At 40.1% G+C, this 17,771-nt stretch overlaps 1 protein-coding gene across 1 annotated transcript; it reads left to right on the top strand.

Annotated features, from left to right (window-relative positions):
* Window positions 1-3,877: 3,877 nt before the first annotated feature.
* Window positions 3,878-16,004, top strand: LOC131682689 (uncharacterized). The gene is made up of 5 exons (XM_058964374.1): window positions 3,878-4,225; window positions 13,429-14,813; window positions 14,872-14,970; window positions 15,032-15,463; window positions 15,530-16,004. The coding sequence occupies exons 1-5, from the start codon at window positions 4,085-4,087 to the stop codon at window positions 15,966-15,968; spliced, it is 2,496 nt and encodes an 831-aa protein (XP_058820357.1). The 5' UTR covers window positions 3,878-4,084; the 3' UTR covers window positions 15,969-16,004.
* Window positions 16,005-17,771: the final 1,767 nt, after the last annotated feature.

Raw genomic sequence — 17,771 nt, 5'->3', positions numbered from 1 at the left:
TTTTGTGGCTGAGTTCAACAGAATTGACAGCGGTTATTCCTCTACCCAGTGAAACTAGTCCGGAACCGGTTCGGACTTCCAGCATGAATTCCAGCTCAAATGCATCAACCGATAGAGTCGGAATCGGTTGTTTTCTTTGAGCAAGATTCCATACTGAATCCATTCAGGATTTCGAACCGGTTCCGGGATGGATTTGACGGATAGTTGGGATAGGTTGGCGTGGCGGCGCTAGTGTTTATCGTATACTAATTCAAATGCTTACACACATTTTTTAAATATTTTCGTTCGATCATGGATGTCTGTTCTCTGTGCTTATAGGTTCAATATTGTACTTTAGTGCTGCTTAAAAGCCACTTTTTGTGAAATATTCGGCTGATGTACTAGCAACTCCAACTTTTTCCACAGCGCCTATGGAGATATGTCAAAACAATTTGTACTGGGTAGAACCCACTGGTTGAAAAAAAAACAAAGAGGAAAAAGTTATGTTTTAGTATAAAAGTACACTTAAGCGCCAGTATGTTACTTTTCCTTCCGAGGTTCCTTTTTCTATATATTAAAGATACCAGTGGCAATAATTAATACCATTAATACGTCAATCCCTAGATCAATCCCATTAATTGCACATCAACATGTCAATTTTTTTCCATTACAAGATCAATACTTTTATCTTGTACTCTCTACTCTAGTATTTGTATTTGTATTTTATTGATTACTTCAACTGACCTTGTATGTGGTCTTATTGAAAACTTATAGCTACAAAAACATAGAACGTAATCATTCCATCGGCGTCATACAGGCTAGAGAACATAAAAATCAGTTCAAATTACAGAAAAAAAATTACACAGGACATCACTCGACTCATTATCATACACTGAAAAAAATCCAAACGTTAATTCTATTTGCTTCAAACCGCTTAAAATTCATATGAAGAAGAAATGCTATTGTTATCACGCGCACACATACCTTCTATGTGTGAACTGTATAAACTATGTATGCACACTAGGGTGGGGCATCGTTATATGGAAAAACGTAATCATAGCCGCATCAACCGAGCACAGCACTTTTTTGGTTCCTTTTGGGGTCCCAAGCAACTGTGCAAAATTTGTGGTCGATTGGTGTTGACCCGGCGTAGCGCATTGCGTTTGAAATTTGTATGGAGATTAGTATGGGAAAACCTACATTTTTGCATTTTTAATTTTACAGACTACAATTATTACTTTAGTATGCAAACAAATAGATAGTAGTGTAGTCCAGGATATGCTGAACAACTTTGCCGAAGGATGTATGGTGTTAGTATGTCTCTAAGCCAAGTTACAGCTGTTCAAAGTTTGATACATCGAATTAAATACCAGAAATCATTTTTATTGCCAACACTGCCGGTGTACCAATGGTATTTCATAGAGCATTTCAAAATAACATTATATATTTTAGTTTTACCACATTGGTATGTTTGGATGAATTATTCAAAAGCCTTAGCTCAATTTCATGAGCGTAGGTAGTTGAGCAATAGGGCGTAGTGAGGGGGGGGGACTTTAATATGTAGAAATTCGAACTGAAATGTTGTCGAGTTGGAATGTTCAGATGAATTATTTCAAAACAATTACACAATGTCCTACGCATAATAGTAACGATGAAATAAAACATACTGTATCCTATTGCCTTGACTTTTATCAATAGAAGTTACGTTACAGACTGAATCAACTGATGTCGAGTTGATATGTCAGAGAACTGCATTGATTATATTTCAGTTTAATAGGCACTATGATTTGATGGGATGCTCATTTCGATGCTGTTCGATCACCTGAAGCAAAAATTGTTGTAGGGATCTGGTGGATTTCATGTTGAAATCCAGAAATTAGCTTCACGCTTCGTGATCGAACAGCATAGAAATGAGCATGCTCTCAAATCATAATGCGTATTAAACCGAAATATAATCCTCTGACATATCAACTCGACATCAGTTAATTCAGTCTGTAACGTAACTTCTATTGATAAAAATCAAGGAAAAGGGATACAGTATGTTTTATTTCATCGTTACTATTATGCGTAGGACATTGTGTAATTGTTTTGAAATAATTCATCTAAACTTTCCAACTCGACAACATTTCAGTTTGAATTTATACATATTAAAGTCCCCCCATCCCCTCTCACTACGCCCTACTGTTCAACTACCTACGCTCATGAAATTGAGCTAAGGCTTTTGAATAATTCATCCAAACATACCAATGCGTTAAAACTAAAATATATAATGCTATTTTGGAATGCTATATGAAATACCATTGGTACACCGGCAGTGTTGGCAATAAAAATGATTTCCGGCATTTAATTCGATGTATCAAACTTTGAACAGCTATAACATGGCTTAGAGACATTCTAACACTATACATCCTTCGGCAAAGTTGTTCAGCATATCCTGGACTACACTTCTATCTATTTGTTTGCATACTAAAGGAAGAATTGTAGTCTGTAGAATTAAAAATGCAAAAATGTAGGTTTTCCCATACTAATCTCCATACAAATTTCAAACGCAATGCGCTACGCTGGGTCAACACCAATCGACCCCAAATTTTGCACAGTTGCTTGGGACCCCAAAAGGAACCAAAAAAGTGCTGTGCTGAAAAAACGATCATTTTGCCCCACCCTAATGCACACACATAAGTTATATGTGCATATTGTTATAGAATGGGGTTTTATGTGCCTAATAGTTAAGAAATGTGAATGTAAGATTAATACTTCTTGTAAATACACACATTAGGTATATGTGCCAGCAAATAGTGTCTATATGCCTCCGTTAATTGCAAAAATCTATGTGTAAAATCAATAGGCATAACGTTTACTTTTTTTTGAGTGTACATATACGAACATGAAAATCAATAACAATGCATGTATAGATCTAAGCATATCGGGAACCGGGTTTCCATGTAACATTTGCACGGTTGATGAATTCGCGATATTTGACACCACGGGGCCATGTCGTTGCATCCAATACAATAGACTTCCATTCCACACCAAGCTCGATTTTAAATGAAATGTAGTCCAAAGTATCACTGGCCTTCCAAGCTGGTACTAATTTTGTTACTTCTAATTTCTCGCCTTCACTAATCCCAACAGCCTGTCTAACCATATAGCTCACATCAGATTCGGTTGCGCTAGTATCGATGTTAGAGAGAAACAGCAATGCTCGTTATCTTCATTCGTCGTATTGCCCGGTGGAAGAATATCCGTTCTATTGACATGATTATTCTTTGGGCGACTTTGAAGAACTGGCGAAGACACTGGTGTTGATTGGCGGATCGCTACTGTACTGAAATTGGATGCCATCACCGAGAGCGTGTTCAAAATATCCTCGATCTTCGCATTCATGCTTGCCATCTCATTGTTGATTTTCGTAGGCGAACATTTAGGAGAAACAGGCACTGCGTGTTGTGTATCGCACATCATTAAAAATCCCTTCAAACAGGTATCACATAGCCAAATAACGTTATTGGTACAGTAATGTTTCGATTATATCACGCTTATATATCCATATATGTATGCATGTATCTGTGTATATACATACCCGCATATTTGGTGACCATTCCTTTACAGGAATGTTTGTTAATTTCTCATCGAGAGGTCCTTTTAGAAAAACTTAAAATTATTACAAGTCAAAGAAATTGCTTACGTATGCGGGAACCCCTCGACGCGGTTAAATTTATTGACAGCCCTTTAAATGAAAACCGTCCTTTGTTGGTCTAAATCGTTCTCTATATTCCTTATATTGGTCGAAATTGATTTTTTGTTGGACGTCCAACAGTGCAAACGCGTCAGAAACTTTAGCCAGAATTCTGGCTAGGCTTCGTCGGAAATCCGACGTAAATGACAACCGCTTCCGAGTTGAAATCGTTTGTTAATTTAACCGGAATTCTAGCTCTTTTCTGACAGGCATTACCGGCTCATTTTCTGGCAGGCATAATAAACGTCATTCAGATTCAGCCGCCTTTCGATTTTGTGCGTTTTTGTGATTAGTATTAATATTGTTATTCTGCCAACTGGTTAGCTGCGTGAAGTTTTTGCTGATAGCTGTAATTTTCAACGGAGCAAAATGACTAGTGAAGTTGTTGAAGATTTACGTTGTCGCGTTTGCCTCGAGACGGAAGTAAATGAACTAATGTCCTTGTTTTGCGTTGCCTCCACTCAAAAGATGCTGCTGGCACATATGGTTCTTGCTTGCACAGGCGTCCCGGTAAGTATACTTTATCAATGAGTTATTTGAAAAGCGTTTTTAGGAGCAGTTCAGCGAGAAATAAGACAATATATATAGACATAAAATTCTGTGAAAAATTTTCGAGAATAGCATTTTTGTCGTTTCGCCACAGTTGCCGTACGGCCGACATTCGGCCATGTTAGAATAGATGTGGGAGTATATTCTGACCAATTATAGTTCAACATTTTATCGTACGATGAGAAACAGCTACACTTGCCAGAAGTTGGGTCGAAGTCGTGTTTTTCTGTTCCACAGGAGAAATCTTTCACAAGCATTGTAATAACTGCGGGTTACACGGCAAGCTCCCACTGAGAAGCCTAAACAAAATCGTCCTACGATGGACGTCGACCAACGTTGGTCCAATGAACATCCTTCGATGGATGAGTTTGAAACATATTTTACTTATGGCGTTTTCGTTTCTGACCGTGCAAGTCGATGCTATACTCATTAAAACTTAGGTGTAATCAGTGTCTATTTTTGCAGTACATCTGTGAAGCATCAAGAAAAAAACGAAAACGAGTTTCCGACTCCACCCAGTTAAGTTCAGTCGGAAAATGAGGCGAAGTTCTGACTGGCACTAGTTAGTATTCCGGCTCCAGTGACACAGCCGATTCTTATAATCGATTGTGTCGCAGGAGCCGGATCTCACCGAGAACCATTCTTAGGGGGATACTAGAGTCAGCCAAAGTTCCGGTTGAACTTACTGGGAGATATCGTGTTTGGATCCGTGTTAGAATAGTCCCGGTAAGACCATGCGGAATCCTGAATGAAGGTAAGTAAGGATTCCAGCTCAAATGCAACAACCGATTCCTAAACTGATTGAGTCAGGGTAGGTTGTTGCATTTGAGTTGGAGTCCATACTGACGATTAAGAACCGGGTCCAGGATGGGTTTAACTGAGATAGCCCCATAAGAACGGTTGGTTTCAAAATGTCCCAATGAAGGACGTTCATTGGACCAACGTTGGATAGTCAAAATAACCGTTGAATAGACTCCATTGTTGGACCCGTGTTGATCGATATTAAGTTTTTGAGCTTCTCAGTGGGATGGAGACCACCTCATGTTTTGAAGCCAATCTCTGGTCTTACGTTATATATCTCCGGGTGAGACGAAAGATAACACACTTCTTAGAACGGGTTTTAATTTTTCTTTGTAATATACTTCTAGGGGTGGACGTAGCGTAGTTGGTAAATCGATTAACTTGTACGCAGCGCACCTGGGTTTGAGTCCCGACCCCGCACATAGGGTTAGAAATTTTTCATAAGAGATTTTTCTATCCCGAAGAGGCGAATGACCTTAAGGTTAAAACCTCTATAATCTAAATATAAAAAAATTGAACAGTCTAAGTAGGGATAGGATTTTTGTGGAAAAAGTCGTTTTGATCTACATGACCTGGTCTACGCGGAGGGACAAAACAGCAAGTAATATTGGATATTCTAGAGGTACTCTGAGGAATTTTGATTAGGTTGTACTTCCCACAGTTCACATTGACACGAAAATCAATGCAAAAATTTTATTTGTTTACGTTGCAGGGTTACGTTATTGTTCGGGAGTAGGTTGCAATTGGACGAATTTGGCTGAACTGCCGTTCTACGCAAAATTGTCCCATGTTATATACATGGGACTCCCGTAGAACATGGGACAAATATGCTTATAACGGCAGTGAAGTTATTTCAGCAGTTATTTAAACACGGTGAAATGTTTCTTATCAATCAGCTAAAGCTACATGGTTCAGACACAGAGAACAGACATCCATGATCGAACAAAAAATATTTAAAAATCGCATGTAAACATTTGGATTAATATACGATTAACACTAGCGCCGCCACACCAACCTATCCCAACTATCTGTCAAATCCATTCCGGAACCGGTTCGAAATCCTGAATGGATTCAGTATGGAATCTTACTCAAAGAAAACAACCGATTCCGTCTATCGGTTGATGCATTTGAGCTGTAATTCATGCTGGAAGTCCGAACCGTTCCCGGACATTTTTGGCTGAGTAGAGGAATAACCGCTGTCAATTCTGTCGAACTCAGCCACAAAAAACGTGACGACAGTAGCGCACCTGGTTTGGATATCCCAACTACCTTCGAAACCGTTAGAGATTTTACACAAGTTGAATGCTGAAGATGGACATCTGTTCTCTGTGGTTCAGATAAAAAAGATGGTAGTTGTTAAAATTTATACCAAGTTCACCTTCTTCACTTTCAGTTTGTTGCTTCTTCCTCCTATTCTTATTATTATCATCTGATTATACTGTCACCTATCTTATTGACACTCGCGCACATGATCGTCCCTTAAACCGCCATCGTCAGCGTAAGAGGTTAAAATTATTTCGTCGCAACAGTTATAAAACATTCTAATCACAGAGAACAGACGTCCATCTTCAGCATTCAACTTGTGTAAAATCGCTAACGGTTTCGAAGGTAGTTGGGATATCCAAACCAGGTGCGCTACTGTCGTCATTTTTTTTTTGTGGCTGAGTTCGACAGAATTGACAGCGGTTATTCCTCTACCCAGTCAAACTAGTCCGGAACCGGTTCGGACTTCCAGCATGAATTCCAGCTCAAATGCATCAACCGATAGAGTCGGAATCGGTTGTTTTCTTTGTGCAAGATTCCAAACTGAATCCATTCAGGTCTTCGAACCGGTTCCGGAATGGATTTGACGGATAGCTGGGATAGGTTGGTGTGGCGGCGCTAGTGTTTATCGTAAATAAATTCAAATGTTTACACACGTTTTTTAAATATTTTTGTTCGATCATGGATGTCTGTTCTCTGTGTTCTAATCATTCGACCGTTCCTATCCTAATGCATTATTGATTTCTCGAAAGAAAATGAAAAGGGATAGAAATTTATTTCGGTATAGTGTATCATTTGTTTCTACGCTGATTGCAAATCGCGGGTCAGTAAGGAATACCACCAAATTGATCCGACTATGTACCGTTTATCACTACTACGTTATGCTCTACTGACAACATATGATCGTTGCTTATTGAATATTCCTCTCCACGAACTTACTGCTTCTGGCCGTTGGAAAATTTTTGAGTATAGGCTTTGACAACTACCTATTGATTCAGCTGCTGATAGTCTAATCTGCTGGCATGTTGTTAACACAAGGACAGGTAATCCTATGTTGGACAATTTCTTTTGAAATTACTGCAAGCTTCCCTAACAACCGGCAATTAACTTTTGTCGGCGCTCGTCTTTGGTATTTCATTGGCGGTTGAGTTGAAAACATGTATCAGTCAATCAAAAACAATGAGGAAACAGCTCATTTGCTTTCTTCCAATGTTGATTTCGAAAGAGGAAAACGTTATGATCTCCTTAGGTATATCTAATGGGGCTATCGAGATTCTTCGATTGGATTTTCTCAGAGGCGACGCGTCGGTACGTTCAACCTGTTCATTGAACAGGTAAGCCAAATCAGACAAACCGAAACCCATTTCAAGTTTAAATTACCTGTAGAACCCTACAAAAAATTTCAATGAATAAAATACAATAAAATAAAACACTAGTTATTCAGATTTGAACGATAAACCAACTGGTCTCCAGTAAAATTTCAGAAAATGGATTCACCAGTTCATCCTCAAACATGCACGCATCTCGTACTCTCACCGCACGCTTTTGATGGAGTAGCAACAACAGTATGGGTGATGGCTGCAACAGGTTTTTTTCCATTCTCTTTTGCACCGGTTCAAATCAAATATTGAACCAGCTCTGTGTGCGAAACGAGAGCGCTTTTTAATTTTCCAACACGCTTTGCAGTAGTGGCATACGTTCACAGCTGTCGGTCGAACGCTTGTTTTCTTGGGTAGTCTAACCAGATGTTTCTGCCCTTGGGACATATTAGTTATAAGCACGTATGGATTTGGTTGGTTCAACGAAAGTAATGAACCATCTTTCTGCTTCGTAGAAATTGTTTGTTCTTTGTATTTACACATTGAAAACATGTGACTGAAAATGTAAAATGGACATAATGGATTTCATTCGAATCGTTTCGCGTTCTATTGCAATAATGTTAAGTCTCTTTCTTACGACATTTTGCCAGGAAAATGATTTTTTTGGAATTGAATGTGGAACATTTTAATTTCTCTCCTGTTTGGTAGAATTTATAGATGATTTCAAACAGGTTAATAAATGTTTCAACCTCTCTTATACAGAAGAAGGAATGATTCTCGGTGTAAAAAAAAGATTCTACATTGGAGGTTAATTCCAATCATAACAAGACTTATGACATTCAATAACGCCTTTAGACATGTTTGTTGAAATTTAAGTTGAGAAATCTTTTTCAATGCGAAGTAAGTGGTTGCCTATACGGACAGGGATGCCGTTATGCCAGATTTATCTGGCACAGCCAGAGTTTTTTGCAGCTTCCAGACAAAAAGACAAACTTCTCATTCTGCCAGATTTTTAAATTAAAGAAGTATTTGCACACATATTTTGACAATTTGGGGCATATTTTGCCAAATTTATCAAAAATCGATTGAGAAATTCTGATGACTTTGAGATCGCTGTTAAGTGACAGATTTTGCCAGACATTTTTAGATGATCACTCAAATATTCTTTGAAACATAGTAGCAACCCTGTATACGGATGTAATATATCTTTTTTGCTTTTTTGTGCGGGACTCTCTTGAATTAGGTATTTCACAAGATGTTTGTTTGATAATTCACCGATGGGTTTTGACAACAAATTTGTTTTGCTCAACTCCTGCGATCACAAAAACCCGTCCGCCGAACATCTTTCGTTGGTACTATTCGTTCGATGTTAGAATCGTCGATTTTGAGGGATTTTGTGGTATTGAACAGGTTGACGGTGGAACCACGCGTCGCCTCTGGATTTTCTTTTGTTAAAAGGTATTGAAAAAATACCTGCTCAATATTTTTATTTAGTGAACTTTTAATTCCTTTGGCTAGAAACTGCTTACCGTGTTGGTTGATAATGGTTGACAAAGGATCGGACTTAAAATTAGAAAGATATATGATGAAAAATTGCGCTCGATCCCTTAAACATATGTAACTTGGGTATCGCCCAGCAAATACGAGACTCCCTTCCTCAACACCTCAGGGTCGGCAAACGCTCGTGGCTAATCGCGGCCAACAAAACACCTGATCTTTATCCTCGAGCAAATACAACTTCGATTTCCATTTTCGTTGACATTTTTATTATTTTCTCCCACTTTCTTGCTGTCTATCTCCTACCTTAAAACTATTCTTCGGTTTTCTTCGGGGCCGTTGTCGCAGCCACACCACCACCGTATTCCTGGTTTCCTCCATTGATTCTGCGGTCCCACACTGTGTTGTACGGATTCATAAAACCGGGGAACGAAAAACTCGTCTGCAAGCTGGAACGCAGTCTCTATGGATTGAAGCAAGCCGCGAAAGTCTGGAACGACACAATTAATGGACTACTAGTGGCAATCGGCTTCAAGCAATCTAGGGCAGATCCATGCTTATACACTAAGCGTTTTAAGGGTGTTTGGATATACCTGCTAATTTATGTTGACGATATGATCGTGGCACTGTTTCGGATGAAATCAACAAAATTGAGAAGGATTTGCAGAAGTGTATCAAACTATCTTGTCTTGGAGATATTAATTGTTTCTTAGGAATCCGAATAACGAAGGATAGCGCGGGTTTCTTCTGTATGGATCAGCAAACTTACATAAAAAAGATTGCGAGTAGATTCGGACTAGAAAACGCAAAAGGTTCGAAAGTCCCTATGGATGCTGGGTATTACAAGGGCCGTGATGGAAGTCAAAAGCTACTGGACAATCAACGCTATCACAGCCTTGTTGGGGCGCTTCTTTATGTGTCTGTGAATACTCGGCCTGATGTGGCAGCTAGCGTGTCGATACTTAGACGAAGAGTGAATGATCCTACCGAGGCAGACTGGACGGAGCTGAAAAGAATAGTCCGCTATTTGCTCAAGACAAGTGATTATCGTTTGAAGTTGATTGCGAAGAGAGAAGTGCTAGTAAAACTTTGCGGATACAGTGATGCGGATTGGAGCAGTGACACTTCTGATCGAAACTCGAACACGGGCTATTTATTTCAACTGGGCAATGCGACAGTAAGCTAGGCCAGTCAGAAGCAAGCTTGCGTGTCACATTCTAGTATGGAGGCGGAGTATATTGGCTTATCGGAAGCATGTAAAGAATTGGTGTGGCTACGGCGACTTCTTGGGGAGTTCGGTGAAACACAGAAAAAACAACAGTGATTAACGAAGATAACAAGGGATGTATCGACTTCGTAGAAGTCGAGAGACAGCCGAGAAGGTCGAAGCACATCGACGTTCGGATGTTTAATACCAAGGATCTCTTGAAGAAGGGTATCGTTACGCTACAGTACTGCTCGTCCGAAGAAATGATTGCTGACGTTTTGACCAAACCTTTGGGAAGCATTAAACAGGTTAAGTTCTCGAAGGAGATGGGTTTGGTGAACACAGAGAGTAACAGCGGTGTAGCTTATTGAAAAAATCGAGGAGGAGTGTTGGTGTGAGCGATATTTTCCTTTCGCCGCCACTGGTGAAGTTCATCAGTTGCTTGTTTGGCAACCCTATAGAGAAATATGTGCTATACCTTTTAAAAATATCTTTGTCATTCCACGCCAGTACGTTAAATAAACAACACGCATATTATAAAGTGTGCCGTCTCTTTATTTGAAGCGCGAATTACCGAAAGTAATTCCGGTCGGTTGTGTCCACATTCCGCTGCATAACCTGTGTTGTGGTCGTTGGTTCCCACAGAAATAACTGCAAAAGTGATCCGAAGATTGAATGAAAAGGGCCTTAAATTGAATAAAGAGAAAGGTGTATTCAATCGGCCTGAAGGTAAGTTCTTCGGCCAGGTGGTAACAGAAGACGGCCTGAATGCGGCCCCTGAAAAACTGGAAGCCATACCAATACTGAAAACATCGACGAATAAACAGGAGCTTCAAAAAGTCCTAGGGATGATCACCTATTTATCAATATTCGTACCAAACCTGTCGGAAGTTACGGAGCGTATGCGACGGTTACTGATAAAGGATGTGGCGCGGATTTGGGACGTCGAACAAGAGACAGCGTTTCAAGATATAAAAAATCTAATGTTACCACAGGCATTCTATGATGTGAACACACCTGTCACATTATCCGTTGACGCCAGCTCCAAAAGCGCTGGGAGCCGTCCTGTTACAAAATGGAAAGCCTCTCACCGGCAGAAAAAAAACTATCCGCAGATTGAGAAGGGAGCGGCTGGTATCAGCTTCGACTGCCGAAACTTCCATCGGTATGCTGGTGGAAAAAAGCTGATAGTTAAAACTGACCATAAACCCCTGGAGTCCATTTTTAAGAAGCCTATGGAACGAGCACCACCAAGACTGCAAAAAATTCAGCTTGAAGTTGCCCAGTACAGCCCTACTATAATATACAAGAAAGGATGTGATATTCCAATACCTGGCTCCAACGACATGGCTAAAAAAGTGCAGCTGCAGCTGCCGAAGGAAGTTGCATCGGAGTTAAGAGAGCACACAGCTAAAGATTTGGAAATGCAGTCACCGATAAACATGGAACTAAATGGCTGGCCCAGTCAAAAAGATGTTTCACCACTTCTGCGTGCTTCAGGGATGAAATTAAATCAGTTAATAATTCCATTCAAGTTAAAAAAAGATGCTCGAAGCAGTACACAGTGGCCAATTACTTTTTTGGATCAACATGAACAAAGATATTCAACAGCTGGTTGACGGTTGCAACATGTGTCAGCACAATCAGCGCAGTAATTAAACTTTATTATTAAAAGAAGTTCCTGATCTGCCGTTTCAAAAAGTTGCCTGTGATATATTTCACTTCCTAGGTAACGACTACGCCCTGATAATCGATAGCTATTCAAGCTTTTTTTGATTTTAAGCGGCTTTCGGAGGCATACATCCGAAAACATAGTTCGTGAGTTGAAGACATGGTTTTCTGTTCATGGGATTCCACAGATCCTACAATCTGATTCCGAAATTTTTCTGAAGCATGGGGTTTCGAGCATCAAATATTGAGTCCACATTTTCCCCGTGTTAATGGAATGAAAGATACGTGTAGGTGGCCAAAACATCCTCAAAAAGTGTCGAATGAAAGATTCGGACGACTGGTTCGGTCGAATCTACCAATGACGATGGAAACATTGAAACCCAAAGTGGTTACTAACGTAATGCCACAGAGAACAGAACAGGCATCCATAATCGAACAAAAATATTTAAAAAAGGTGTGTAAAAATTTGAATTAATATACGATAAACACTAGCGCCGCCACACCAACCTATCCCAACTATCTGTCAAATCCATCCCGGAACCGGTTCGAAATCCTGAATGGATTCAGTATGGAATCTTACTCAAAGAAAACAACCGATGCCGTCTATCGGTTGATGCATTTGTGCTGGAATTCATGCTGGAAGTTCGAACCGGTTCCGGACTAGTTTGAATGGATAGAGGAATAACCGCTGTCAATTCAGTCGAACTCAGCCACAGTAGCGCACCTGGTTTAGATATCCCATCTACCTTCGAAACCGTTGGAGATTTTTACACAAGTTGAATTCTGAAGATGGACGTCTGTTCTCTGTGGTAATACTCTACTGCAGGAAAGGCAGGTGCAAAAACTATATGCAGATAAAGGAGCGCAGGATCCATCGAAGTTTGCAAGAAGAGATAAAGTGTTGCTGCAAGATCCGAAATCCTACCTGTGGTCGCCAGCTGAAGTGCTTCGAAGTTTTAATAAGAAATTCTCACAATTTACATCGTCGTAAAGCGGATGATACTAACGATATCGAGTCCTCAATTCAGCAAAATGAAACGGACAATAACGAAGAGGAGAAATGAAATGAAAATAACCCCCAGCAGTCACAACCGTGACTACAGAGGGAGCGATGCATCCATGCCAGAAATGCTTTACCTATCAGTAACAGATGAAGCGAAAGAAGCTGTTTCACGTGGTATGACCCAACTTGGTACAATAGTTAAAAGCGCGAAACGTTCGGATTCGAATATTATTGAATCGTCTAAAAAGAGAAGATGTGACGTAACCTATTAATACATACTTAATTAATTGTAAGCTCACCTATTCTTGTATACACTTTGCACTCAATAAAGACATCAGTTTAACACGAACCTTATAATAACTATCAGACTCTTCTTTAATGTTACATCAATCTATATTTTTAGATTTCAACTCTGGATCAGCTACCGCAGCTGGCATGTGATGGTTGCGTTGGTAAGTTGGATGTGGCCTACGCTTGTTGGAAACGCTGTCGCCAATCTTGGGGAAACTACAAAAGGAATCCCGTTGCAAATGGTAAAGACGACGATTACTGTTGCAGAATATGCCTTAAGCAAGATGCGCAGGAATTTGTTTCCCTTTTCTGCATTTGTGACAAACATTTGTTAAAGATTAGCGAAATAATTAAACAATATGCCGGTCTGGACATAACTGAAAACGACGAATTTCCTCAATACATTTGCAACGAATGCCTGATCGAGCTGAATGTTGGTTTCAATTTCAAACTGCTTTGCCAGCGTTCGAATCGCACGCTACGGAGACAACTACCACAAAACTATACAGTAACACTGAGTGAAGATATACGAGCAAATATTACGCAGCAATATCAATCAAGCCCAGAAATACCATTGGATACACCGTTGGATGGTTCACCTGCTCCTGAACCAAGAACAGTAGAAGTTCCTCCAGCACTGAAAACCCCCATAATTAAAAAGACGCAGCAAAGTGGTGGGTTTAAAACTAACACAACCATAACAAAGCAGGTCAGTCATCCCAGTATTATAATCAATCCAGCGAGAAAGATAATTCGTCCAGCAAAAGTCCATATGACAACGACTATATCCAAGACTGTTGCTGTTGACCGTTGTGTAAAAACTTCACCACCAAAACAATCAAAAGTACTTTCCTTTTCAACCCCAAGGGAATTTAAAAAACTTGCAAGCACAATTGTTCCCAAATCAAAGTTTATCAGTACCCTAACTCCTTGTCGATTCAAAGTTCTAAGTAATGAAGGTCGTTATTCTGTGTCACAAATAACAACTTTTACATGCTCCGCATGCCAAATGCACTATACACTAAATGAGATACGGGAAAAATGCATTAAATGTAATTTACCTTTCAAAAACTTTACACCATTCAAGACAAATATTAAACCAACTTTGGGTAAACCACACGCGAGCTTCTGTTGTAATCAATGTAGTTACTTCAGTTCAACGCATCCCGCAATGGTTAATCATTTAAAGCAACATGATAAAAAAGCACCGGTCAAGAAGAAAACATCACCGCCGTCCCCAATAACGCAGCCAGCAGAAATAAAAGAGGAAATGGAATGTGTTATCGAGCCAGAGGTGGGAACAGATCCACTGGCAACGACTACTACTACACGACGGCAAAGTATTGACACGGAAGAGGCTTTTGAAGGGTTTTCGGACGTCCCTGCGGCTAAGAAATCGAAAGATTGTGACACATTTGATGTTATAATCGAATTGGACAGCTCCGATGATCTTGATGCACAAATGCAAGAAATGTTTGGACTAGACGAAAGCCAAAGGTAGTTGTTTGATTTTAAATTTTATTTAAGGTACCTAATTTATTACATATATATACAGTACAACGAACGTACCGATAGCTTCGAACAACGAATTGGACAATATAAGTTCGATGAATTCAGGAAGCGACGTAGACCAAGACGTACGTGGATACGAAAGGTATCTGTTAGCAATGAAATGAATAAATGTTAACTTTTATTAATACTATTTGATGTTCTAGTGACAGCGTCAGCGACTCAGAGGAAAATAGAATCGATTCAAAAATATTTGACCTATTGCAAGAAACTGAACACTACTTGCTTTTGTTTTTAAATGGAACTCTTTGCTGTGGTTGTTTGAGGTTATTTGAATCACCTGAAGACTTGAATCTCCATCACAAAACTGCCCATATTCAGCGTCGGTTCAACATTGCAGAGTTGAATTGTACTATTTGTAAGACAATTTGTAACGCCGTTCATGAAATCGGAATGCACCGATTGCTAGCGTCGAAGAAGATTTTCTACTTTTGTAAAATTTGCTCACAGCTTCTGATATCGGATGCAGACTTTGAAGACCATCGAATTTCCGAACACCCTACAGTCGCAGCAAGACCGAGCGAAGCAGACTCGTTTGTCTCACCTAATATGTTGGTTACAAGGCTGGACGAAACAAGGTACGTTTTTGCGATCCAAATTTATCAGACATATAAAAGCAACTATAACAATAATATCGATTTCAGCGCACTAACTGAACTTGACGCAAAGCTAACTGCTGATGACAACGTCACTTTTGATGTGATTAAAGAGACCGATACGTACCAGGTTTTGTATCTGAAGTGTTACTTGTGCTGCAACTGCAATCGGATGTACAGGTCTAAGCTAGCACTTCAGGTGCACTGCGTCGAATATCATCAAGTTCATAAGAATCAATCAGCGCCTAACCAGTGCGATAAGTGTCATACTACTTTCAAAACGGAATCACAGCTTGTACGTCACCAGTTGCGGGGCGCCAAGAAAATGTACTACTCATGTAAATTATGCCGAAATATTGTGCTCGAGAATGAAGTTGACTTCGAGATGCACTGTGCCGCTAGACACTCCAAAATGAAAACAACGGCCAAACTGCTCGATCCTACAGAAAAAGTAATGATGCTTATCCAGAAGCAGCAAGTTGGTTGATTCAATTGAATTTCACAAATAAAAATTTTCATTGTACCTATTTGCTATGAATACTTCCTATTGCATAAATCGGTGAAAGAGCACCTGCCAATTCGATGGTCTGCATATGTGTATATTTGGGGCATTTCAAATTTTTACGATATAGGGGGCGGGTATAGCGTAGTTACTAAATCGATTGCCTTGTATGTAGCTCACGTAGGTTCGATTTCCAACCCCGCACATAAGGATTTTCCCAATAGAGATTTTTCTATCTTGTAAAAGGAAGTGAGTGACCCTACAGGTAAAACATCTATGATCGAAATAAAAAATCTTACGATAGTCTGAGATGTAGCAAGCTGATATCAACTCGTTTGTGGTTTAGTTTCGCGAAGACTTGAGATTTTCGCGTTACGTAATTTGTGAAGATATATGTGTAGTAAGTGTCAAGAAAATAAATGTAAGATCTGACGGCTAAAAAGCCCACCAAACACCCACAGAGCACGCAGCCATCCATCACAGGCAGCAGTTTCTATCACCCACCACTGGCAGCACATATCGAGTAGGCGGATGGTGGCGAAAACCACACAACTTCAGGGCGGGAATGGGGCGGAATATTGTGACGACTAAGGAATCAACTGTGGGTGAACGACCAAGCCTAAGAACGCCATTAGCCTGACAACCATATAGGAAAGCGGTACGAGAAAGTTGAATACTAGTTGAAGCTGGGAGAAAAATGGTGAAGCAAGAAGAAAAAAAGTTCCAGTAATTTTAAGTGCAGTGTCCATTGCGTGACTAAGAACCTAACTGATCGCACCCAGGTAGAATTTCCTGAACCCAACCAACCGCATACACGAAAATTACTAAAGTCCAATATCAAATATTGCTACAGGACCCTTATAACCTAGAAAATCTCTAGAACGAGGTAGGCCACCGGAGTTTCACGACCCGCCAACCATCATAAAAAGCGCGATATAGTTGACCGCCATTGCAGTCAACGCCGACGCCATTGCCATCTTTCGAGCTGCCTGGTGCCTGGTGTAATGCCACCATCGACACCCGGAATAAACTGGGTTTTATAAGTATTTTCTTGGCAATAGTTCGCGATCGCAAGCCTTCCCTGAGAGGTGTAGAGAGGGGTCGCATATGTGCTGAGAGTAACGACCCCACCAGTTACACCTTTTCGGAGGTACCCACATTACGGCAAAGTAAAACCAAGCCGGTGTGGCAGTATGATGCGAGGAGTCGATTTTGGGATTAGACTAGTTCACCAATTTCTGTGTTCCTACCCCGTTCGTCGTGACGAACGACTTACCTATCAAAATAGTGGCCTTTTTCAAAATTTCATAAGAAAAGTCATGTAATATTTGTTGTACTTGTGAGGTGTAGATTTATCTCAGTTTCGTACCCCTCAGTCTCTTACTCAACAGTGTCCTACACCGCCAATAATGCCTAGTTGTGCTGGCACCGCTGCCACTGCAAAGCGCTAACATCCGCCACGATAGTCCTTTGTCAGCGTCATTGTGCATCAGATTCTCGTGGAGGTAAGTCATATACAAAGGAGGCATCTACGTGTCGAGTGATTTCCTAAGTAATAATAATAAATGGCGTCCTGTAAGATATCCGGCGCAAATCGTGAATTTTACAGTACTGAGCAGAATTAATCAATTTCTTTGCCATTTTGTCGAAAATATGTTTAGCAATGTTGTTTTGAATTTTGGAGTATGCATGCCACACATTAATAACGAAAAAACTTCTTTTTTTTTAATCTTTCGAATGGAACAATTAGGTGAAAATTTTCAGCCCACCACGGCCAGAACTGTCAAT

This window comes from Topomyia yanbarensis, chromosome 2 (assembly GCF_030247195.1).
Source record: "Topomyia yanbarensis strain Yona2022 chromosome 2, ASM3024719v1, whole genome shotgun sequence".
Classification (NCBI taxonomy): domain Eukaryota; kingdom Metazoa; phylum Arthropoda; class Insecta; order Diptera; family Culicidae; genus Topomyia; species Topomyia yanbarensis.
This window is presented reverse-complemented; position numbering and strand designations above follow the sequence as displayed.

Bases quoted from the DNA above. Each gene is read 5' to 3' on its own strand.
- LOC131682689 (XM_058964374.1), top strand. From the start codon at position 4,085: ATGACTAGTGAAGTTGTTGAAGATTTACGTTGTCGCGTTTGCCTCGAG. The intron at 4,226-13,428 runs GTAAGTATACTT...CTATATTTTTAG, and splicing joins TTGCTTGCACAGGCGTCCCG to ATTTCAACTCTGGATCAGCT. The intron at 14,814-14,871 runs GTAGTTGTTTGA...ATATATATACAG, and splicing joins GGACTAGACGAAAGCCAAAG to TACAACGAACGTACCGATAG.